General features: G+C 37.9%; 3 protein-coding genes across 3 annotated transcripts; 2 read left to right on the top strand and 1 right to left on the bottom strand.

Annotated features, from left to right (window-relative positions):
• Positions 1-2,804: 2,804 nt before the first annotated feature.
• On the top strand, positions 2,805-3,692 carry LOC148212877 (uncharacterized). Its single transcript, XM_088120416.1, has 2 exons — positions 2,805-3,446; positions 3,609-3,692. The coding sequence occupies exons 1-2, from the start codon at positions 2,805-2,807 to the stop codon at positions 3,690-3,692; spliced, it is 726 nt and encodes a 241-aa protein (XP_087976542.1).
• A 1,888-nt stretch (positions 3,693-5,580) lies between these two features.
• On the top strand, positions 5,581-7,332 carry LOC111013439 (uncharacterized). The gene is made up of 4 exons (XM_022287877.1): positions 5,581-5,629; positions 5,722-5,777; positions 5,907-6,321; positions 7,211-7,332. The coding sequence occupies exons 1-4, from the start codon at positions 5,581-5,583 to the stop codon at positions 7,330-7,332; spliced, it is 642 nt and encodes a 213-aa protein (XP_022143569.1).
• Positions 7,333-19,829: 12,497 nt separating this feature from the next.
• LOC111013451 (uncharacterized) lies at positions 19,830-22,129 on the bottom strand. Its single transcript, XM_022287900.2, has 3 exons — positions 21,900-22,129; positions 21,744-21,832; positions 19,830-20,188 (listed from the first exon to the last, which is right to left on the bottom strand). The coding sequence occupies exons 1-3, from the start codon at positions 22,051-22,053 to the stop codon at positions 20,057-20,059; spliced, it is 375 nt and encodes a 124-aa protein (XP_022143592.1). The 5' UTR covers positions 22,054-22,129; the 3' UTR covers positions 19,830-20,056.
• Positions 22,130-22,813: the final 684 nt, after the last annotated feature.

The following is a 22,813-nucleotide window of genomic DNA, read 5'->3' as shown; positions in this document are numbered from 1 at the left end:
TTTCCATTCAATCAGTGTTCATTTCAAAGTCATTTCCATTATTATACTTTTCTGTGCACGAAATTGATGTTTTTCCATTGTCAAGTCCAAATTGATTTATAGATATCTAGGACTTCCGGAAATGCCATTACGCCGTAATTTTATTATTTTTTTTTTTTTGTTAATGGATCTGTACCATGCAACTTGAAGAAAGAAATTGACGGTGCATGATTTCGTGTTTCTGATGAACAGAGTGATGGATTAATTCATAGATGGAGAAACAACGAGAGCGAGAGAAATCGGGAATGAGAGAAATAGGGAGAGAGATATCCATAACGAGAGAACTCGAGAGCGAGAGAAATCTGGAGTGAGAGAGATAGAGGGCGACGGAAATGGCGAAAGAGAGAAATCGAGAGGGATGGAAATGAGAGCGAGAGAAATATGGAAGCAGATAGATCGATGGCGAGAGAAATGAGGAATGAGACATATGGAGAGCGAGACATATGGAGAGCGAGACATATCTCAGTCGGTTATAACTGTATCGACACATATAGAGAGCGAGAGAAATCAAGAACGATAAAATCGAGAGCGAGAGAAATCTGGAAGGAGAGAGATCGAGGGCGAGAGAAATGGGGAGCGAGACATATCGAGAGCAAGAGAAATCGAGAGCTAGAAATATCTCAATGGGTTATAACTGTATCGACAGATATAGAGAGCGAGAGAAATCGGGAGTGATGAAAATCGAGAGCGAGAGAATTCTGGAAGGGGAGAGATCGAAGGCGAGAGAAATGGGGAGCAAGACATATCGAAAGCGAGAGAAATCGAGAGCGAGACATATCTCAGTGGTGTTGCGTGTGTTGCCCTAAACTCGTAGTTTGTATTTTGTAAAAACAAATGTCTATTTAATAAAGTTTTATTCAATAAATTTGTTGTTGAATCATAGCTTTGCATTGTCCAAAATCCAAGGTTATTTTTGATGTAATCGGGACAGTATATATACTGGGTATATAGTTGATATATGGGGTATATATTTGATATACCCCTGATATATGAATGGATAATGTCCCGTGAATAACCTAAAGGGTCTATAGTATATGGATAAGGCTGGGTACCTTATCCTGGCAACACTATGGATACGGCCCGCTCTGTAAAGGTTACAGACGACTCGATCCAGGTCGTTCGTGTGGAGACATGCGAGTGGGGGTATCCTATACAATGAGTATGTATAAGACTGGACCGCGAAATAGGCAATCTTTAGATGTAACACCGTTAACTAATAGATTGCCATTTCTTAGGATGACCAGACAACTCATTCTCAATCCTGAGTGAGTTATAGACTCCTGCCCGTGAGGGCTCGTTCTTTAATCTGCATGGGTGAGAGTGGCCCGAGTCGCCGACTCAACATTCCTACCATTTTGGGTACGAGACCGAGTGGGGAGCTGGGAACATAACTTCACAAGATGGAATTCACTCCTCCCCGACTTTAGGGAAGTAGGTGAGTGTTCCCTTAAATGCTGACTCCGGGACTTGAACAAGGGGCCCCACCCTCTCATTGGCCGAGAGGGACTTCCGGTTATTGGTTGGACCATAACCGGGTTGTTCATTAGAGGAGCAGTGGTGTTTAAGGAGTAAGATGTAACTCAGGGGTAAAACGGTAATTTGATCCAACTTGAGTTACGAACACTCGTGAAGGATTGACTCGTCATTAATGGTCGTATATCCATGGACACGAAAACATTCTGCAGTGAGAAGAGTGCAACTGCGGATCTTTAGTGGAATGACCCGTAGTTAACGAATCTAGATTAACTCGGTCAATGAGTTTGACCGATTATTCTTGCATCGTTGGAGCTTCGGATCTGTAGGTCCATTAGGTCCCCTTGCTAGCTCATAACGGGTAAAACGAGGATCAATTTTTTGGAAGAATTTGAATTGTTCAAATTACTTAAGGGATTATATGTATATTGATACATTATAATATATATAGTTAATTGTAAATTAAAGCTATATATTATGAGAGATATTATTTGAATGAGATTCAAATAAAATTAATATTAATGAGATTCATATTAAAATTAAGGGTTAAAAATAATGTGCATGAGATGTACATTAAAACTATAGTTTATACGAGAGAAATGTTTTAGAATATGATTCTAATTTTATAATAAATAATTAAGTGTTAATTATTTATGTGTATATATATTTATTAATTATTAATTGGATTAATAATTAATTATATTAATTAATTTGATTAATTAATTTTATATATATATTAATTATTATATATATATTATTATTATATATATTTTTTAATTATATTATATATATATTATTATTATTATTATTATTATTATTATTATTATTATTAATATTAACTCCCCTGCAAAATTGCAGGGGAGTGGGGGGTTGCTGTGACGTGGGGAGTTACCCCACGTCATAGTTCTTCTTCTTCAATGGTTGAAGAAAACAGAACACAACTAAGAAAAAAAAAAGACAACTCCCAGATCTCTCTCAAGAAAAATTCTCTCAATCTCTCCCTCTCGTTCCAAAGGATTGCTTCCACCAGCACGATCCCGAGACCCAAGAGGATAGCGAGGAAGACATAGTGGTGGTGTTCGAGGGAAACTCGTTGAAGAAACGTTCTTCAAAGGTAAAGTTTCCTCTGTATTTTTCTTCTTTGAAATTCGATTTTGTATCCCGAAAATCTGCTTCCGCTCCGAGAATCACATCCCTTCAAGTGGGTTATAACTGTATCTTATTTAGGCCAACATGTTAAGTTCTATTAAACTGATTCGTTTGTGTTCCTTTGAATTTTTTGCAGGTTTACAATGGGTCATGAGATGAGGATAAGTGAGCATGACCGTTTTCCTGCTCAAGCTACCAACTTGTCTCACTTGAGCAATGTGAACAAGTTGATCAATCACAAGCTCACAGAAGCACAGCTTGATATGTTTTGCATAAGAACAATCTTTGGTCGTTTTGTTGACCTAGATATGATGTTTTGTAGTGGTATAGTTCATCACTTCTTGCTAAAGGAGGTGGTCGACAGTAGTGAAGGTAACATGACCTTCAACATTGCTGGTAATATGTTGATGTTCTCAGGGGACCAATTCCTACTTATCACAGGCTTGTGGCGACTGTCTGGTAAGGTCACACAGAAGAAGATTCAAAACAACAGGCTGCGGAGGAAGTACTTCAATGATGAAGTCTCCATCACATTTGCAGAGGCTTACGAGCAAACTGTTTTTGAGGATGATGAGGATGCTGTGAAGTTGACATTAATGTTGTACACTGACCTTGTAATGATGGGGAAGAACAAGGGCAAGACAAAAATTGACATCGAGTTGTACACCAAAGCTGAGGACTTGGACTACTTCAACCATATGGATTGGGGTTCCGATGTTTGGAGTACGGCGCTAGACGGGTTTAAACGTGCAATGAATGGTAAACTTGACTTGTACAAGAAGAAGGTTAGCGGGAACAAGAAATACCACGTGAAGTACAGCCTAATGGGATTTCCTCTTGCATTCTAGGTAATAAATACGTTTGTACTACTACCACACTGTTGTCTATTAGTTTTTTATAACGTCTACATGAGTGTAACTGACCTCTGGTATCATCTTGTGTTTTAGGTGTGGATATATGAGGTCATCTCATCTCTAATTAGTCCTGGTGTTACTCAGTTGAGTAATGCAATCGTTCCCCAGATACTTTGATATTCTTGCAACAGAGTTATTGGTACGAGAGGATTAGGTGACGAGGTACTGATTGTCGCTGAGGTAAGCAAAGTTAAATTAAGTTTCATGTACACCTAATGTATAATATGTTTATTGCTACAGAACTTGACTTAATTGATTTTGACATCCACACTTGCGATATATGTGTAGCTAAACATCTCTTATCCATTGATGGAGACGGAGGCGAAGAGGGCTTACCGGATGTCTCCATCGTAAGGAAAAGATGTTGTGGGCATAACAACTGTTAGGGGTTCTACTTCGGACACCGAACATTTACATGCATCTTCCCCCACTACAGGTAATGTTGTAGGTGGACAGTATCCCCAGTCGATAATAAGCTCGATTCGCACACGGTGGAACCGACCTTGAACACAGTAGTGGACATTGAATCGGCCGACATGACACGTACAGAACCCCTTTCAGAAGCAGGCCGACGTGCAACGGGTCAATCGCTGACTGTTTCCATTCGTAAAAGTTCAACGAACCACGAGTCGAGCTCCTCGAATGTCGTCACGCGATGCTGATACCGAACAATGGGACGACACTCGTGGATATAACGATAGATTCGAGAATATTGAATCAAGGTTGGAACGTTTAGCATCGGACGTTGGGGAAATGAAGGTGTACGTAGAAGACATCCTGGCCATGAAATCTGACCTAAGTCACATCAAAACTATGCTACAACGACTATGTCAGGTAACTTCTTAGACGAACTAGTACCTTACTTCCGCGTGCATCGGCTCTGTACAATAACAATAAGTTGCTATTACAGATCAATGGTTTCAAGGTCGACATTGGTATCTCCCCGACCACTGGAGTTCCAATCTCACATCTATCGTCATCCGATGAACTATGCGATATTGATGCTGATACTATTCGTCGGCCACTTGGAGGAGGATGTAGGTGTCGCAGCAGGTAATTCTGGACAGGTAGATTTAACTGATGGTTGTCATATAAATGATCAACCTGTGGAGTTTGCTAGGACTTCTTCTACTAGATGCATGGATGACCTTTCTCTAACAATCCAGCAAGTTGAGCATAGTCTATCCCAATCTGGTCCAATTACATTTATACAATCTGACCCCACTTATGCCACACATATCATTAACAGTGTGGACCCGACATTGACATCTACTACCCCACAAAGTGATGTGCCGAGAACAGCCGACTCGACCATTACGTCTGTTGGTCCTGCTATTGAGTAGCAAGACCTTCCATATACTACCACCATATAAGACCTTCAACTTGATCTGACCATCACCTCTGCACAAGAAATCCGCAGCCCTGATTCTACCGATTCGCACGTAGTTGTAGTATCCGCCTTAGAACCGGTCCCCCAACCATTAACCATTCTACCCCATACGACGGACGATCGAGAACTCAACCTTAGAAAAAACCTACCACTATTCAATTTTCGGCACCCCGAACAGCCGCTGCATCTGCAAGTGGATCACGTGAACCCGAACCTACTATTATAAAGAAGAACGTGCATAAGAAGGTTGCATTGAAGCCACCCACGAAGACCGAGGTACACAATAGTACATGTGTTTGGCTATCCATCTAATATGTAAACAAACATATGATTGTTTAAATTCAATTGTGCAGACTCTAGATGCCATTGAAATCCGAAGAGGTGAGCGTAAGCGGACGGGAGCGAAACCCTTTAGCCCAGAGGGCAACGATTGTAAAAAGAAGAAAGTGAAGGTAAAGGTTAAGCCGAAACATGCTAACCAGGGTAAGCCATTCCGCCCCAAGTACGACCCATTCCATAACGTTTGTGACGATGTGTACACAAAGATGATTGGTTAGGTACGAGATCGTAGGAACGAACACATCTTTCGCCCATCAACCATCTGGAATGTGCACAATGGATATCCATGGAGATTCTTCTGCTCATCTTGAACAGCAAGGTGCAGGTGAAGGATGGAGTGAGTTCTACACACTGTTGCTTGATTTTTAAACTGATTTCTAATACCATTAACGTATACTTTTTAACTGCTGATCGTAGGAAGCAAGCGCGATTGTGTATTTCATCATGAAGAAGTTCAGGACGAGGTCATACTTGTACGTGCATAAGTTTACAGTTATCGATGCCATATAGTTGGTAACGTTGCAAGTTTCCATATGCAGATATTATATGTCATGTACCCCATGTCTCGAACCCTCTAATTAGTGGTCATGTTATGTGTGTAGAAATACCCGGCCAAACTTGGTCCATATGCCTCAGTACAATGGAAGGTCCTAAGAGACATAATCAGCACATGGGACGAACATAAGGAGTGCATGGAAGCCGTGCTAGGACATGCAGCAGATTTCATACCACCATGGGTGTCGGTGGATTTTGTGTATGGACTGCTTCACATCAGAAATCACTGGGTATTGGTTGCGATCAACATGAATGAATCTGAGATCCTGGTGTATGACTCCTTACCTTCGCACACTCCCATCTCGCGTTGCATAGAGGATCTGAAACCGTTGAGTCATATCATCCCATCATTATTGTATGCATGGGGATTGTTCGAAGCACCTAACAACAAACTTAGGAGGACACCGTGGCCTATATTCCGTCCATCGACTGACAACAGGCAGTCCGATGGTATAGACTGTGGTATTTTTGCCTGTAAATATATAGAGTATCTAGTTACGGGTAATAATTTAGACACCCTTGTGCAGATCAATGTACCATTATTTAAGAAATAGTTTGCCACCCAATTGTGGGTGGATGGAGCATTCTTTGAATGACAATTCCACATGCCAATAACGCACTGTTCAATTCTCTCTATCTACATTCCCTACTTCACATCTTATTCTGGTAACATTCTCGCTCTCGCTATCGATGTAGAAATACACCCATTGTGTGCGATTTAGAAATACAACTCTCGATCTTGATCACTGACGTCCAACTCTCGATCCCACACGCTAACGATCTCGATCTCGATCTAGATGTGCCATCTCTCGCTCGCAGACCAACTCGATCTAGCTGTGCAGTCTCCAACTCTCGCTTCCACACGCTTTCGATCTCGCTCTCGATCTCGATCAAGATGTGCCATCTCTCGCTCGCTAACCATCTCGATCTAGATGTGCAGTCTCTAGCTCTCAATCTTGATTACACTTGATACGTAGATGGCAATCTGTTTTGTCATATGCATTTAATGCTGGGCGACTGATTGAACAAGACGACCACCATGAACATGATTACCCATCACTTCAATTTATTGAGGTGCATGGTGAATTATGGAATGCAACAGGATGAAGAAAAAAAAACTCACAAATATCATCATTCATTCCTTCCCATTAACCCATTCAAAGCCTCGTGGAAGTTCCTACTTTCATTGGTTTGGTCCGACTGGCTACTACAACGTTTTCATTCATTCTCAGCATTCATTGCAATAGTCTGCACAGCTGCTTCCGTCTTCATTAATAGTTAGCATGATCCTCGCACCATTAATGCAACTATCGTTATTAATCTATCTTCTGAACATATGTGCATGTATCAGTTGCTTTGTGTGATTGTCTAAGCACATTGACAAAGGAGGAGCACATAGATGGGATATACGATAAGGAATGCAGCTTTAACGTAAAAACATGCGTGCATCATGACAACAACAAACCAGAATAAGCTATCTATGGAATTTAGATGTTTAGTGTCGAAATAGTTGTTATGATATCTAGTTCGATAATGAGCGAGATCGAGAATTAGCGACTTATAGAATGAGCAAGAGCAAGATTTAGTTAGATAGAGAATTAGCGAGATTTATAACTAGCGAGAGCTATATTCAGCGAGATCGAGAATTATGTAGAGAATTAGCTAGATCGAGAATTAGTTCTAGAACTAGCTCGATCGAGAACGATAGCGAGACAAATATCAACGTGGAATTTCGACACGTATTGGTTCTGCTTTTCTTCTCGTGCTGTTCCAATGTATGAACCTAATGTTATCTTCGTTTGGTATTGTTCATAGGATGGAATGTGGAAAGAGCCTGTTCGTGAGATTTAGTGGTACGTGGGATGACAGTACGAATACGTATAAAGATGGTCATCTCAAAGGAATAATTATCCCTCCTACCGTGACGTACGACGGATTGAAAGCGTGGTTATACAAAGTGACGAAAGTCAGCGTGGTCGACTACGATATCGTTATACGAGTGCCATATAATTTGGCATGCACTTCACCACCAATGTACATAACCGACGACGATGACCTCCGATTCGCAATACTCCAAGAACAGATTTCAAAGGTCCCTTTATTTGTATCAACAACACCACGGACTGGCATTGACAATGACTGTGCAGTGAACGTTTCGGATGATAACGGCAGGGTTGACGAACAGTCGTGCGGAGTTGGATTGTTACAGCATCGTGATGTATCCAGCGTTAGACTGGGATCGCCTAATGCTAAGTACGAAGATCGAGATGAGATCATAGAGGCATTTGAGTGTGGACTCAATGTCGAAAACATGCTCCCAATTGCAGTGTAGCCTGCATATATAAACAGGACGTTGAATTTGTCACCCCCCCCACAAACCATTCCAGATGTATTTGAAACCTCGTCAAATGGAATGGACATTCCCAGTGAAGTATCAGATATAAGTTCGGGACCGTAGACCGAACGCCCAATGGCTACCGAACGAAAATGCATAGAAGCCGTCAATGGTATTCGTCATAGAGAAAGAGGTGAATCAACACATCCAGTGGTTGACGAGAATCCCATGATATATAGCCTTCTCCTCGGCGGGACTGAATTACACACAGCAAGATATTCGTTTACAAACAAGACTTGTGTATGGTGCTGGCTAAGGTACATCGATGATTCATGTATATGGAGGGTTGTAGCCCACACAGTTGGAAAGTCTTCGATATTTTGTATATCAAAGTACATTGCTGAACACACATGCTCAGTCGACGTCCTTAACCATGACCACCGGCAGGGCAGCAGTTGGGTGATAGCGAATCTTATAAAGGATAAGCTTACCGGAACTAGTTGCATCTATAGAACAAAACATATTAAGGAGGATGTCCGGAAACAATGCGGCGTGAACCTAAGTTACTTAAAGGCCTATCATGCACAGGAGTTAGCGTACGCTATGTTAAGGGACCAGCCAGAAGACTCATACGCAGACCTCCATGCGTATGACGAGGCACTAAAAATAGAAAATACTGGCACAGTTTTCCAGGTCCAAACCGATGTGTTTGGTAACTTTAGATACATGTTCATGGCAATGGGGGCAAGCATTAGAGGGTTCAAAACGACAATCCGACATGTACTTATGGTGGATGACACTCACTTGAAAGGTAAGTACAAAGGAGTTTTGCTTTTGGGTGTAGCGATGGACGAGAACAATCAAATTTATCTAGTTGCCTTCTCGATCGTTGACAACGAGAGTGATGCATCTTGGAAGTGGTTCATGCAAAACTTAAAAGACATAATTGGAGAACTAGACGACTTGGTGTTCATATCCGATCGACACGTAAGTATCACAAACACAACTACTCAGATGTTCCTGGGTGCATTTCATGGTATATGCACTTACCCCCTAACGAATAACATTAAATCTCGTTTCAAGAACAATACACTGACGAAATTGTACCAAGACGCAGCTGCAGCATATCATGAGTCAGTATTCAAGTACTATTGGAACCAGATAGTATCAGTTGGAACTGGTTCATTGGCTGAATACTTACAGGAGATTGGTGTAGAGAGGTGGGCGCGGTACTACCAAGTAGGTAGAAGATATGAAAATATGACAACCAATAGCGCATAGTCAATTAATGTTATTCTTAGAGAGGCACGAGAACTCCCAGTGACATCGATTGTTGAATTCATACGCGACCTCTTACAAAGATGGTTCCACGAACGTAGAAGTTACTGGGCCACCCGAATGACATTGCATTCTTATTAAGTCGAACAGCGACTTAAATTTCAATTTGAGAAGTCCCGTCGGTACACAGTTAAACTAATTGACTAATGCAGGTTTCGTGTTCAGGACGGTGGATTGGATGGGATCGTTGATTTGAATGCATGAACATGTACATGCACGGAGTTCCAGTACCATGCACCCACGCTGTAGCTGCAGCACGACACAAGAACATAAATTCACATACGTTAGTAGATGCATGCTACAGTGTCGAGACACTTATTACAGCATACGCAGAACCAATATTATCAATGGCCACAAGTCAAAATGGAAACAACCGGAAGATTACCAACCTCAGACAATAGAACCACCGGGCTTCATTCCAGGAATGGGTCGACGAAGGATGGAAAGGATCCCTTCGGCAGGCGAATGCCGCCATGTAAACAAGTGCAGTCGATGCGGTACATCAGGTCACAACAGGCAAATATGTAATAACCCAATTAGCACAACACGCCCGTCTGCCTAGAGGAGAAGGAGGTACTATCATACCTCTGCTTCTGAAAAATGTAATATTCTGCCTTGTTTCTCGATAATGTACCTCGCTCTCACTCAAGTTAAATTGACATTGTATAATTCATTCTCCCTCCGACTCTGTCTCGATCTCACCATGTTCTCGCTCTACATTGTATCTCGCTCTGAATTGGTCTCGTTCCCGTTCTTACTCGCTGAAACAGTCTCTCGATCTAACTCAGTCTCAATATCGATTGTACTCGCCAAAACGGTATTTCTCGCCCACTCTGTCTCGATCTCGATGTACTCGCTAAAACGATATCTCGATCTGGCTCTGTCTCGCTCTCGATCTGGAAAAATGTAATATTCTACCTTGTTTCTCGATAATGTATCTCGTTCTCGCTCAAGCTAAATTCACATTGTGTAATTCATTATCCCTCTAGCTCTGTCTCGATCTCGCCATTATTTCGCTAAAACGGTATCTTGATCTCGATCTGTCTCGCTCTTTATCTGGATGCACTACTCTCGGTCGGTCTCGCTCTCGCTCTCATTGTGATCCTCTCCATGGCCTGTAGAACAATGCCTTGATAAAGAAAACAAATAAATGTAATGATTGCGACAGAAACGAAAAATGTGACTATGCAATTCCCAATGCATTGTGATTTATTAATAAATAAATAAATAAATAATCCACCTACCCAACCATTGTGACCCTTCAACTTCTCCTAACATGCATCAAATCAGGGGTTGTGACACTTCAATTCCAAACCTCTATATAATATGATGTTCATGCAGGCATTGTTTCCCTTCTTACTTGGACGATCTCTCAGTGATCGAAAGCAAACAATGTCGTCCGATGAAGCAACCAGTCCTGTGGTGAATCAAGTATCTTCGATGGCAGAAAACAATCTCCAAGATGCTACGGATGCTGCTATTCGAGAAGCACATGAAGAGATACAATCATTGAAGAGAAAACTTCGTACAACCCGGCATGAACTAAACAACAAGAAGTTGAGGTTACAACAAACTGAATGAGCGCGGGATATACTCAACAGACTCTTCAACGAAGCACGCTCCATGAGACTCCGCCTAGAAGACAGAATAGCTGAGTTGGAGTCCCGTGATGTTTGATCCATCGCCGATGAATTGCTCTAACATCATTCAGTGCTTTTTTGTAACAACTTTTACAATATCATATATATATATACACTTACATATATATGCAGTCAGTAATTTTTGTTGTTTTTATGTAATAAAATGGAAAGATATAACCTAAACTGTGTCTGCCTACACTCTCACTCTCGCTAGTCAGTTTTCTCGCTATCTTTCATTCTCGCATCTCTCGCTCTTATTTTTTTCATTGCTTATTCTCGAACTAGCTGTTCTCGCTATATTTCATTCTCGCATCTCTCGCTCTCACTTTTTTCATCGCTTATTATCGATCTTGCTCTCGCTAGTCAGTGTTCTCGCTATCTTTCATTCTCGCATCTCTCGCTCTCACTTTTTTCATCGCTTATCCTTGATCTCGCTCTCGCTAATCAGTGTTCTCGCTATCTTTCATTCTTGCACCTCTCGCTCTCACTTTTTCATCGCTTATTCTCGATCTCTTTCTCGCTTTCTAGTTCTCGTTCTTTTTACTCTTCTTTCTCAATTTCACATGCCCTCGGTTATCACGCCCGGTCCGTCTGCCTTCCCTTGGCCGTGCCATATACATGCATGTGGGAGTGGATTGTTTCGAAACTACCATCTAATAAATGTCGCTTTTAATGAGGGAGATTACCAAACAAACAACATTGATTAAATTTCTCCTAATTTCAAGTGTTTTCCAATTCTATATAAAGAAAACTTGTGCATCATACTTCTTCCATTCTAGTCTACTCATTACAACGTATGCGAAAATGTCTTACGAGGTTACTAGTGCATTACGACCAGAACCAAAAAGGGAAAGCCCTTATGAAGATACAACGAAGGCGGAGTTAGAAGATGAGTGGAAACGTCATTGCAAGAACAGACAACTCTTATACTGAGCGCAGTCTCACCTGCAGAGAAGAGATTCTCGAATTAAGTATCTCGAACTGGTTTTAGAGGAAGAGAGGGAACATGTAGACCAGTGCGAGGAGGATAAGCGAAAAGTGCAGTTGCAATATTAGAGTCATGCTTGAGAGCATTGGGGGCATTGTCGCCGTAGGTTTGCTGTATTTCATAGTTTTTTGGGTTTCATTACATTACGGATATTATTTTCTTCTTATTTTGGTGTTGACGAATCATGTTCTTTGCATGTGTTCAATGATGGATTTCAAACAGAAAAGTATGATATCGATGTCTAATTGGAAAACTTCAAACAGAAAGACCAACAGACATGCATGACTGTAAAGATATAATCAAACAAAAAACTAATTTAAAAAATACAATGAGTGACACCGAATTGTTGCTCGATTAAATGTCTCACTCTTCGTGTCTCTCGCTCTCGCTATAATTTTACATCGCTCTCGCTCTAGCTCACTACATCTTTTCCTCGCCTTGTTCACTACGTATTTTCCTCGCTCTCACTCAATACATATTTTCCTCGCTCTCGCTCACTATATATTTTCATCGCTCTCGATCTCACTATATTATTCACTCACTCTCACTCACTATATGTTCACCAGCTCTCGCTCAATCTTACTCTCTATAAACCCTTCAAAGGCCTTGCCAGCTCTCGCTCCCACTCAACATTGGCCTCTCCCTCGCTTGCCACTGCAATTTTTCTCCATCTCGAGCTCCCATTATCTAGCTCAACCTCTCTTCTTCTCGCTTCGCACCTGCTCTATTTCACCAACAACGAATTCAAACCTACTTTAGCAACCACGCATAATGAATAGATGACAACAGATGATGAAACCCAATATAACGAACAAAGAATAACAGATGAAATCGAAGCAAGATATCTAACCCATATCTAATCGTAAACAGAGAGGTAGGAGAAGTATCAAAGTTTAGGCACGACTGAGTGTTGATGGGATTGGGTTTTTGCAAAAGATGATTAAAACGGAGAGACAGGGATTTTGGGCAGAAAGACAGGATGGAAGGGAAAAGTTAAAAATAGACAGGCAGGCAGAAAGACAGCATGGGAGGGAAAAAAATATAAAAAGATGGAAAGGAAGGGCATGGACGAACATTTGACAATATTGCTAACATCAGCAAACGATTAGAAAACATATGTTTAGAAAAAAAAGTGGGTAAAAAACAATACTGCCTTGGAAAAAGGGCTATTCATCCCAGAACCCCATATCAAAACCATACTATATGAGCAAAATCAAATGAACACAATCAAAGCAAAGTCACACAAAAGTAATAAAAGAGACTCGAGGCCAAAAACGGACATCGAAAGATTTGTTTCGTTATGTTCCCGTTTCACGTTTACAATTTTATTAATAAATCTAAGCATTTTACAACAATTTATGTTTCTTGTTTCTACTGTTTTAGAAACATTCTCCAAATTGTATAAAAATTTTAGAAACAACAAAGTTTTCTCTTTACTGTTGGGTTTGGGTTTGTAAGGTGATTGCAAACAAATCCCACATTGGCTAGGGAAGGGAATGATCATGGGTATATAAGAGATGACATTTATCTCCATTGATATGAGCCCTTTTGGGTGAAACCAAAAGCAGAGCGTGAGGGCTATGCCCAAAGCGGACAAAGGGTTTGTGATATCTGATCGATAGAAGTATATTATTGTGATTGTGTCATCTAGAAAGAGGGAATCGAGTGATTCTCTAAACTCTCGCTTGAGGTTTCCTAATTTTGGCTGGAAGTTCTAAGAATCTGGCCGTAGAAAAATAACATCCACCAAATCAGACGAAAAATATGAGTCGGTATAGATTTTGGGTTTCTGGTTACTTTTCGCCAATTTTCCCCACCTATGATCCACGATCTGCAGCGGTTTCCCTTCCCCCACACCGGCATCCCAGTGACAGTGACAACCATTCATGAACGACGATGCGAACTCGGATCTGACCTAGGACCTCTGATCCAACAGCAGTGAGTGACAGTGTCACTTCCCTTATCGTGGTGATGGCCAGATCTGGTAGCTTGTTGTGGATCTACAACAACTCAAAAAAAATTTTCCAGTCGTTGCTTGTTGTTAGAGAAGGTAGTCGAGAGAGTGGCGTGGTATGATGAAGAAGAAAAAAGAGGGAGAGACCAATGATGTATATATCTATACATATTATAAAATTATGTATATATACTAGTATACATTATATAACACATTGGGGTATATATTATCATATAGTAAGTTCAATAAAAGATTATATATTATATAACATTTTGCAGGATGTATGTCTATCATGCTGTTTATTACAAGATTAAAGTGCATTATACAATGACTAATCTAGTATATATTATATAACTTTTTAAGAGGAGTAAATTCATCATTCTATTGAAAAAAAAAAGCTACAAAAATAAAAACATGGTGGAAAAAAATAATGAAAGGAAGAAGATAATTAAAATATATAAAGAATATTTTAGAGGAGTATATGTTTATTATACTATTAAAAAAAGATGTTGAAAAAAAAAACCGTCGGAAAAGAAAAGACAAAAAAATTGCTAGTAAAAGAAAAAAAATGCAATGGCAGTTATCAAAAATAGAGAGTTGGAGAATTTTTGTAATAAATGAAAGGATTTATAAATTACTACTCATCGGAAGTTATTTAGGAAAAATGGAAAATATCTTGATATTTAAAATAGGTGATTTGAATCACATTAAATATAATTATTCAAATACAAAATAAAATCATATTAAATTAATTAATATCAATTAAGGACAATTTAAAAAAAATTATAATTTAAATCGAAAATCTAGATTTGTAAATATTTAACATAATTTTATTACTTTTTTTAGACTTTGGACAAAACGAGAGTGAAACCTATAAAATTCATCTAATTGGTTAAGTTATGACTAGTAGTCTCAAATGAAGGCTCCATCACTATCCTCCTCAATCGGCACCAAAACAAGATATCAAATGTTTTTCATAGTGGAAAAGGAAATAATCAAATATAATATCAAAGTAAAAGCTATTTAGCTGCTGGGCTTAAAAGTTTTTTTTTTTTGGTGTAAATATATAGAATAGTAATAGGTTTTTATTCACTAAGAACTTATTGAATGTATTTGAGCATCATATAATTAGGCTAAACTATTCAAAAGTTTTAATCCTACTCTTGATATTTCTTAAGTATTTAAAAAACTACCATTTCAACAAACATCCACTAATATTTTGAATGAAAAATTTGACGTGAAATTTGATCTTTAATGAGTATAAAAAAAAAAATTACTAGTAGAAACAATGACCAGCCCACAATTGACCAAATTAATGGTCAAATTTGTGCCAATTAATTGTTACATGCAGCTTTCATTAATTTTCATGTCGTTTCGCCAAAGCGAGCATAGGTCAGCAGTAATTGGTATATACCTCAAACCAAGAGATTCTGAGTTCGAATCCCCTCCCCAACATGTTGTTCTATCCCCAACATGTTGTACTAAAAAAAAATTTGTCATGTCATTTCATATTCGGTCATGTTAAATTTTTGTTTAAAATATTAATAATGGATATTTGTTAAAAGATTTTTTTTATTAAAATATTTATAAAAGGTCAGAAGAGTGTTATAATTTTGAAAGGATAAAGAGTATTTTTGAAACAAATAGTAAAATTCAAGAGTTTTCTTTATTTTTTTCTTTATTTATTTATTTATTTTTTGTAATTTAGCCTATTAATTATTTAGGTTACAAATTTGAAAACTTTTCTAGAATAATATTTGTTATATCTGACCCATCACCAGTTCCCACCAACTAAAGGCCACCATATCTTATCCAAATCTATTTTCCTCCCTTAACCTATAGTTTCCTTGTTGGTGGGATCCTTCCTTGTAAGAGTTTATCCCTTTCTTTTTCTTATAACAAAAAAAAAAAAAAAGTTATTAAATGCAACCATAGCATGAAAATTTTGTAATATCAACATATTGCACAATCCTTTAAATAAAATAATAAAATTGAATATGATTAATGGTATATTTGGGAGTGATTGTATGTATACCAAGTAAATTTGAAAAAAGAGATTTACGTATAATTGAATTTTCAAAATCATCCTCCAAGTGATACCTTAAAATTTAATTTAAAGTGATTTTAGACTTTTTAAAAATCAATTTTTTAATTTGCTAGTGAAGTGATGTTGACTTACAAAAGTGATTTGGGCATGTTTGGTCATGCCAAAATCATCTCTCAAACATATCTTAAATATACTATGGTATTGCCTCAAGAAGCGGTTCAGTTGGCAAGGACTTGAGATCTCTTGGTCATACTGGCTCAGAGGTCTCAACTTTAAATCTTCCGATGAACTTAATACTAAAAACCCTTTATGTCTCCTAGATCCGAACCTTGGAACGGATGCAGGTGGTCCTAAGTATTTGAGAGTGAAACTCCCACTCTCCATTATTAAAAAAAAAAGTAATAATAAGAAATATGCTATGGCCAATAATACAGGGTATGTCTTTCTTAAAAAGAAAAATGGTACATATCACATTTAATTTAAAAAAGGGTAAAAAAAAAAAAAGAAAGATACATATCAAATCATTCTAACAAACTGATTGACAGGGCAACTACTTGAAAAACAGGAAATAAAAAAAATAAAAAAATAAAACAATATGCAAATTCCAATACTTCATTGGATTTAGAAGCAAATGATGATTTTGCAAAAAAAATTAAATAATAATAATAATAATAAGAAAGAAAGAAAATGAAACCTAAATAATGGAGACTAAAAATGCATCTGATTTTAGCTTTAACTAAATCTTTTTATAAGTTAAATTCCAAAAGATCCACTTTTTATATAGAGCATCCAACTAAACTACATCCATTATTCATTTATTTTATAGTGATAAGAATGGACAATTCTTCCAAACTTTAACATGACTTATTTCAGGGTAAAAAGTGAACTGCCCAATCAAAGAGACTCAACCATGGTTTCAAATTCCTAAAGGCCAACTAAACAACTAAACATAGGTCAACTAAATCACAAAAAAAAAAAAAAAAAAAAAACCTTCCTACCAGTCGGAGGTTCAAATTCTCACAACCATACTTTTTTATACTTAAAAACAATGGTGAGTTCTCGCAGAAAGAGAATAGAGAGGTGACTACTGTGGCAGATGAAAATTTCAAATGACAAAAAACAAGGTTATCTTTATCTAATTCCGAAAACAGACCACACAATATGAAATTTTAAAAGGACATCCTTAACATTACAATTATTATCAATAATAGGACTTATTCTATAAATTATAGTCTTCAATGTTTTCAAAGCCTAATTTTTTTTTTTTTAATTATCTCGGAGTCGGTGGCCCTTTGGCCTTTATGTCCCATACCTGAGGGGAACGTACACTGTCCCCATACCTGTACATTCGTAAGAGGTCATTGTTTGGTTGGAATTACATTCCATGTGGCTTGAATCTAAGACCTCAAGGATGCTCCTTGAGGTCCCAAGCCACTCAAGCTATCTCTTGGAGACAAAGTCTAAGTAATAAATAGAATTGTCACACAGCATTCCGTACACAAAGAAATCTTTATATTTCTGAAAAATATGACGAAATAATGGTATTCTTCTAATTATTACAAGAGAGGTAAAGTTCCACGCCTCAGTGCATTTTCAAGTGCATTTTCATGGACACGTAAGTCACTTATGGTCCAAAGGAAGTGCAAATCTCGAGACTAAAAGTTAGAGTCTTGTCCCAAGGAATAAGTGTCAAAAGCTTTGTAAAACACTGAGATATTAAGAATGAAAATGGAAACCAAAAAACAAGGAGATTTTGTAGCAACATGGAAGAGAACAGAATAATTGTAGGAACCAAAAGCAAAAAGACGAGAGAATATTTCATAGGGCAAAATATCTGAAGTGATATCACCTTGTGCACACAATTTTTCTATTTTTTTCCCCTCTAAAAATTCATCTTCTGATCTCTATTCCTTTGATCCAGTAGGTAAAAGTGCAATAGGCCATAGCTTAAAGAATACATCCTAAGTTCAAACACTCCGTATCCAATTTTGCCTTTATCCAATAAAAAGAAAACAAGAACTTTAGTTTTTTATGTGTTTCAAAACAAAACAAAAAAATTTGACCGTGGAAGTCCAATCGTATACTGTCATACTGTTACATACCGATGAGATCGATATATATCTATATAGACGGAGATATATATATATATATATATATATATATAAAAGAATGCTATTAGGGAAAAAATTAGAAATATTAACTACTCAAAAAAAAGAAAAAAAAATAGAAATATTATTCGGATATTAAGGATAAATTAATAATTGATTAGGGGAGTAAAAATTGTTATAAATAGAGTCAATGAAAAAGGATTGAAGTAAGCTATTGTCCAATATAGTTTATGCTTATGCTTGAGTAAGAATACTTAAGAGAGGAGGGTCAAGATACCTCGAATTACTTAGGAGTTACTACAGTTTTTCTATCTTCTATATCTTAATATATGTCTAGTTGTTTGGGTCCTACTTATGGATATTAGAGCAGTCTGGTTATGGTCAAAAGTTGAAATTAGATGATGAAAGGTTGATGATTCATGACGGAGGTTGGATTTCTACAGAGAGATCGATGATTGCGGTCAATTATGTGGAAGGTGAAGACTCGGAGGAGACGCAATATTCGTGAGGAGGCGGTTAGTTACGAAGGAGAATGAGAGGAAAGGAAACAACGTGGGAGAAGAAAAAAATAAACCCTAGTCACATGAAGTGTCAGGAAATAGGGCCATGGGTTTGGGAAATGTACAGCCTTAACACTGGGCTAGATTTTGATTAACGTAACTCTGTTGAGGCCCATTTCCTCCCCTAAGCAGATATTGAAATGGTGGGAGGATTATGGGTTCGGGTGTCAAGGCTAGGTTTTCTAATTGTGGGTGACAGTAAAAAAAATATATAATATATTAGTAATCAGCTGAAAGCATCAAAGTAGTAAGCCCATCCAGTCAGCTGAAAGCATCAAAGTAGTAAGCCCATCCCAAGACGAGTGCCCTCCTATTCCAACTTCCCTAGAGCCTTCGGTAGGAGAAGATTACTGGGCCACTCTCCGCAAGTTCACTCCGATTGAGCTGACGACAGCCATACAACACCTATATGAAACTTAATACCATCCCATTAAGGACATGTTTTGTTGTTCATATGTCAAGAGCTGGTAAGGTTTTGCACGTTGTATCGAATTAAACCACATGCTCCACCGCTTGGGCAGGCCCCCGTCAATTACTTTTAGTTTAGGAGGATTTGTCTCAAATAGAGTAGCTCGAGAGATGGGAGTGTCCAAGTAGAATTACTTTGGAGTTATTGTAGTTCAATCTCATTTGTTTGGCTCCTATCATATATTCACTACATAAACGTAATGTTAGTATAATATTACCCGCATAGTGTCCCACACAACTCATATTAATTCCAATGAATTCAATCTGAAATGAAATAATAGAAAGAAAACTCTTTACAAGAATACAAACTCCTAAACTTCACATTCTCGTCCGATTATCCATACCCAAGAATATGGTACAAGTATAACATACTTAATTCCTCAATAATCCTAAACCACTTAAGCATGTTTGTCAGATTAGAGCCATAGAAACTATCCAGAAGGCCAAATAAATCTATGGTAAATGTTTTTGGGGAGGATACACAACTTTATGAATAAATCTCCTCATGCTAGGGCTAGTAAACAGGTTAAGATGTTCCAACTCAGTACCGTAGATTGAATCTCTCTACAAATATACATGTAACGTATTGTTGAGATGTAAATAAACTATAAACAAATAAGAGTAACATCTAGCTGAACAATTTTCCAATAATGCAATTGAAAATGTTACAGCAGCAAAAGAGTAGTTAATCCACCTGTACTTGTTACAGGGTGCAGATATTTCATAAACGGATGTCAACTCCCAAAGATCCCATTGTCATCACTCGCATGTTAAAGCTTTGTTCAGAGCATCAAAAACAGTTTGCAAACTTACCTCCTCGACAATCACAACCTTGTCCCTTGATTTAGAACCAGAACCTATTGATACTTGTCTCCTTTTGACACCTAAAACCTGCGAGATAAACATAAGTGTTAGAGAGGAGCAGTTATTACACAAAAAGGATGAATGCATTTACTCTATCGCAGCTAACTTCTTTGTGGAGGGAAAGAATGTTGAAAGAAAAGACCCTACCAACATTCAAGTATTACAAGAAACAAAAATAAAAATGGTTAAATTACCACTCTAATTTCTATGATTTCAGCTTGATTTCAATTTAATTTTTATAGTTTTAAAAGTTTCAGTATAGTCCGTCTCAAGCGTCTCTATCCTTGCCATATATTTTCTAGTTGAACTTGGCAAAGAGAGAGAACCGATGAGCTGGTCGAAATTAATGTTTGATTGGGTAAAAAAAAATAGAGAAAATTGAGCAGGCTTCAGATCAAGAGAGAACGAATTATACAAGAAACTGGAGAATTCTAGTCTCACATCTTAAAAATCTCCAATCCCCAAAAACTATGCTTTTCCTACACAATAACCCGTTTCCCCGTTTTCTAAAAACCCACTTGACTTCCTCTACTTTTTATCGCACTCAAATTCTAATACAATCAGTTAATTTAACTTTCACACTTGTACCGAATGCCCCCTCATTGCCTCTCTCTTCTACATTTAGTGAAAAAACAAGGGACAAATGATAATTTATCCAAATCAAACAGTCACAGGCAGCGTTAAAAGAGGACAAATGATAGAGGTTTCTACGCAGCTGCTGCTGGTACCAGAATATCAGGTATCTGGGGGGCTGAGAGTGCCTAGTAGTTGCAAAAACAACAATCGGGTCCTTGAACAAGGAGCAACAGAAAGGTTTGTAAACATAAATTCAATTTAATTAAACAAGTTACGGGTAATTAGAATGGAGAAATGAGACAAGAAGTTAATAAAGAAGGAAACTGAAAACTACATTTGAACTTCGTCCAACTTTTCTATTACTGGGAAACATATGGCCACTTGAAGTTCTTGACGACCCAAGAAGATGGTAGATACAACTCTGCAATTAAGGGTGTGTTTGGGAGTGATGGTAGAATTAGTGATTTTGAAAAAAAAAAGAAGTATAATTGATTTTCCAAAATCACCATCCATATGGTGACTTTAAATTGATTTTAAATTATTGTAAGCTTTCCTAAAATCAATTTTTGACTTTGATCAATGGAAAGGGAAATGGAAAGGGAGGTGATTTTGGAGAAAAGTGATCGCTCCCAAATACACCGTAAGTAGACAGAAGACTTCAACACCTAAAAACAACTGGAATTACAGCCCTCAAACACAAACAGGTGACGGATTTTCAACAAATTAAGAGCAGGGAATATAACTAGTTTGGAACACCAAATAGGGCAAAATAATTCCAAATTTTCGGAACTTCACAAGGAATCCCAATATTAAACCTTACTCTTTCAGTTATACAATTGCAATTACATCTGATGCTAGATTGTAACACCTCGAATAACACGTACAAGCAATGAATCAATCTCAGTTCTAGTAAAATTGATGAAATCAGCACTGAAAACTCAAGTACTACGAATGAAAAATAGTGTTTCAAATTCAAATAATAAGCAGCAAAGAACGCAAAACTCACTGTGCTGATGTAATCAAGAAGTGCAGCATTAGCTTCTCCATCTTTCGCCGGCGCGTCGATTTGCACTCCCAACGCATCGTCGCCGAAGTCTGCAAGGATTTCCAGAAACTTACGATCGCAATTTCATAAATGGAGAAGATTCAGAGTGAGAAAGACCTGTGATAGAGGCGATTTTGGAGCCAGGCTTGGCGTGGATGGTGATAGCGACGGAAGAAGGAGCAACAGAGCGAAGACAAGAGGGGAATTTGTTGGATTGAATTGATTCAGTAGCTTTCGGAGCCTTCGTTTTCCCCTTCTTCGCCGGAGGCATTTTCTTTGGCTTTAATTTTGATTATTTTCCTCCAAACCGAACGGGCTTTTGCGAAAAAAAGGTGAGAGTTTTGAACAACTCATATTTAAAAGAAGGCTAAATAGTCCATTTCTCAATTTAGTTTTAATTGTTTAACAAGTTTAAATTTAGACTCACGTTATGTCGCGTTACATATATAAACTATGTCACACTAGTAAACAGATAATAACGTAACCAACCAAGTAAAATTAATAATAGATACCAATAGTAATCTAAATAAAGCAATAGAGCAGATAGTCTATAGGTTGAACCATAAGAGAAATAATTAGAAGTTGATGCGAACGTAAATAATTAGAATGATAGCAGCAACAACAAACAAATTGAAATTGATGGAAGATAGTCGTTTCAAAAGCGTTGACCTAAAGATAGTTGTTTTAGATTATTAGTAAACTATATCGATCGTCTTAGTATGATACAACGACTAGTTCTAATAGAACAACAACCTTGAACAACTCAGATCTGGCATAACTGTTAGACACTTGCTCTCAACGTAAACACGAAAAAAAAATAAAGAGAGAATTCTTGCCAGGAGAGGACAAACTCGAATTTGGATCGAAGTATTTGGGATACTTCTTATAATACCTCAACTGAAGTGAATGTATATATGAGAATTGTTGATAGCGAATTTCAGAGAGGTCCATGTGTCCCCTGAACGAGCAGATTCACCAAAGAGCAAATGAGTCTGCAACTAGAAAACTCGACGTCGGTGTGGTGTCCCGCC

The sequence above is a fragment of the Momordica charantia genome, assembly GCF_013281855.1.
Source record: "Momordica charantia cultivar OHB3-1 chromosome 2 unlocalized genomic scaffold, Mcharantia_2.0 BLBB01000002.1, whole genome shotgun sequence".
NCBI lineage: Eukaryota > Viridiplantae > Streptophyta > Magnoliopsida > Cucurbitales > Cucurbitaceae > Momordica > Momordica charantia.
This window is presented reverse-complemented; position numbering and strand designations above follow the sequence as displayed.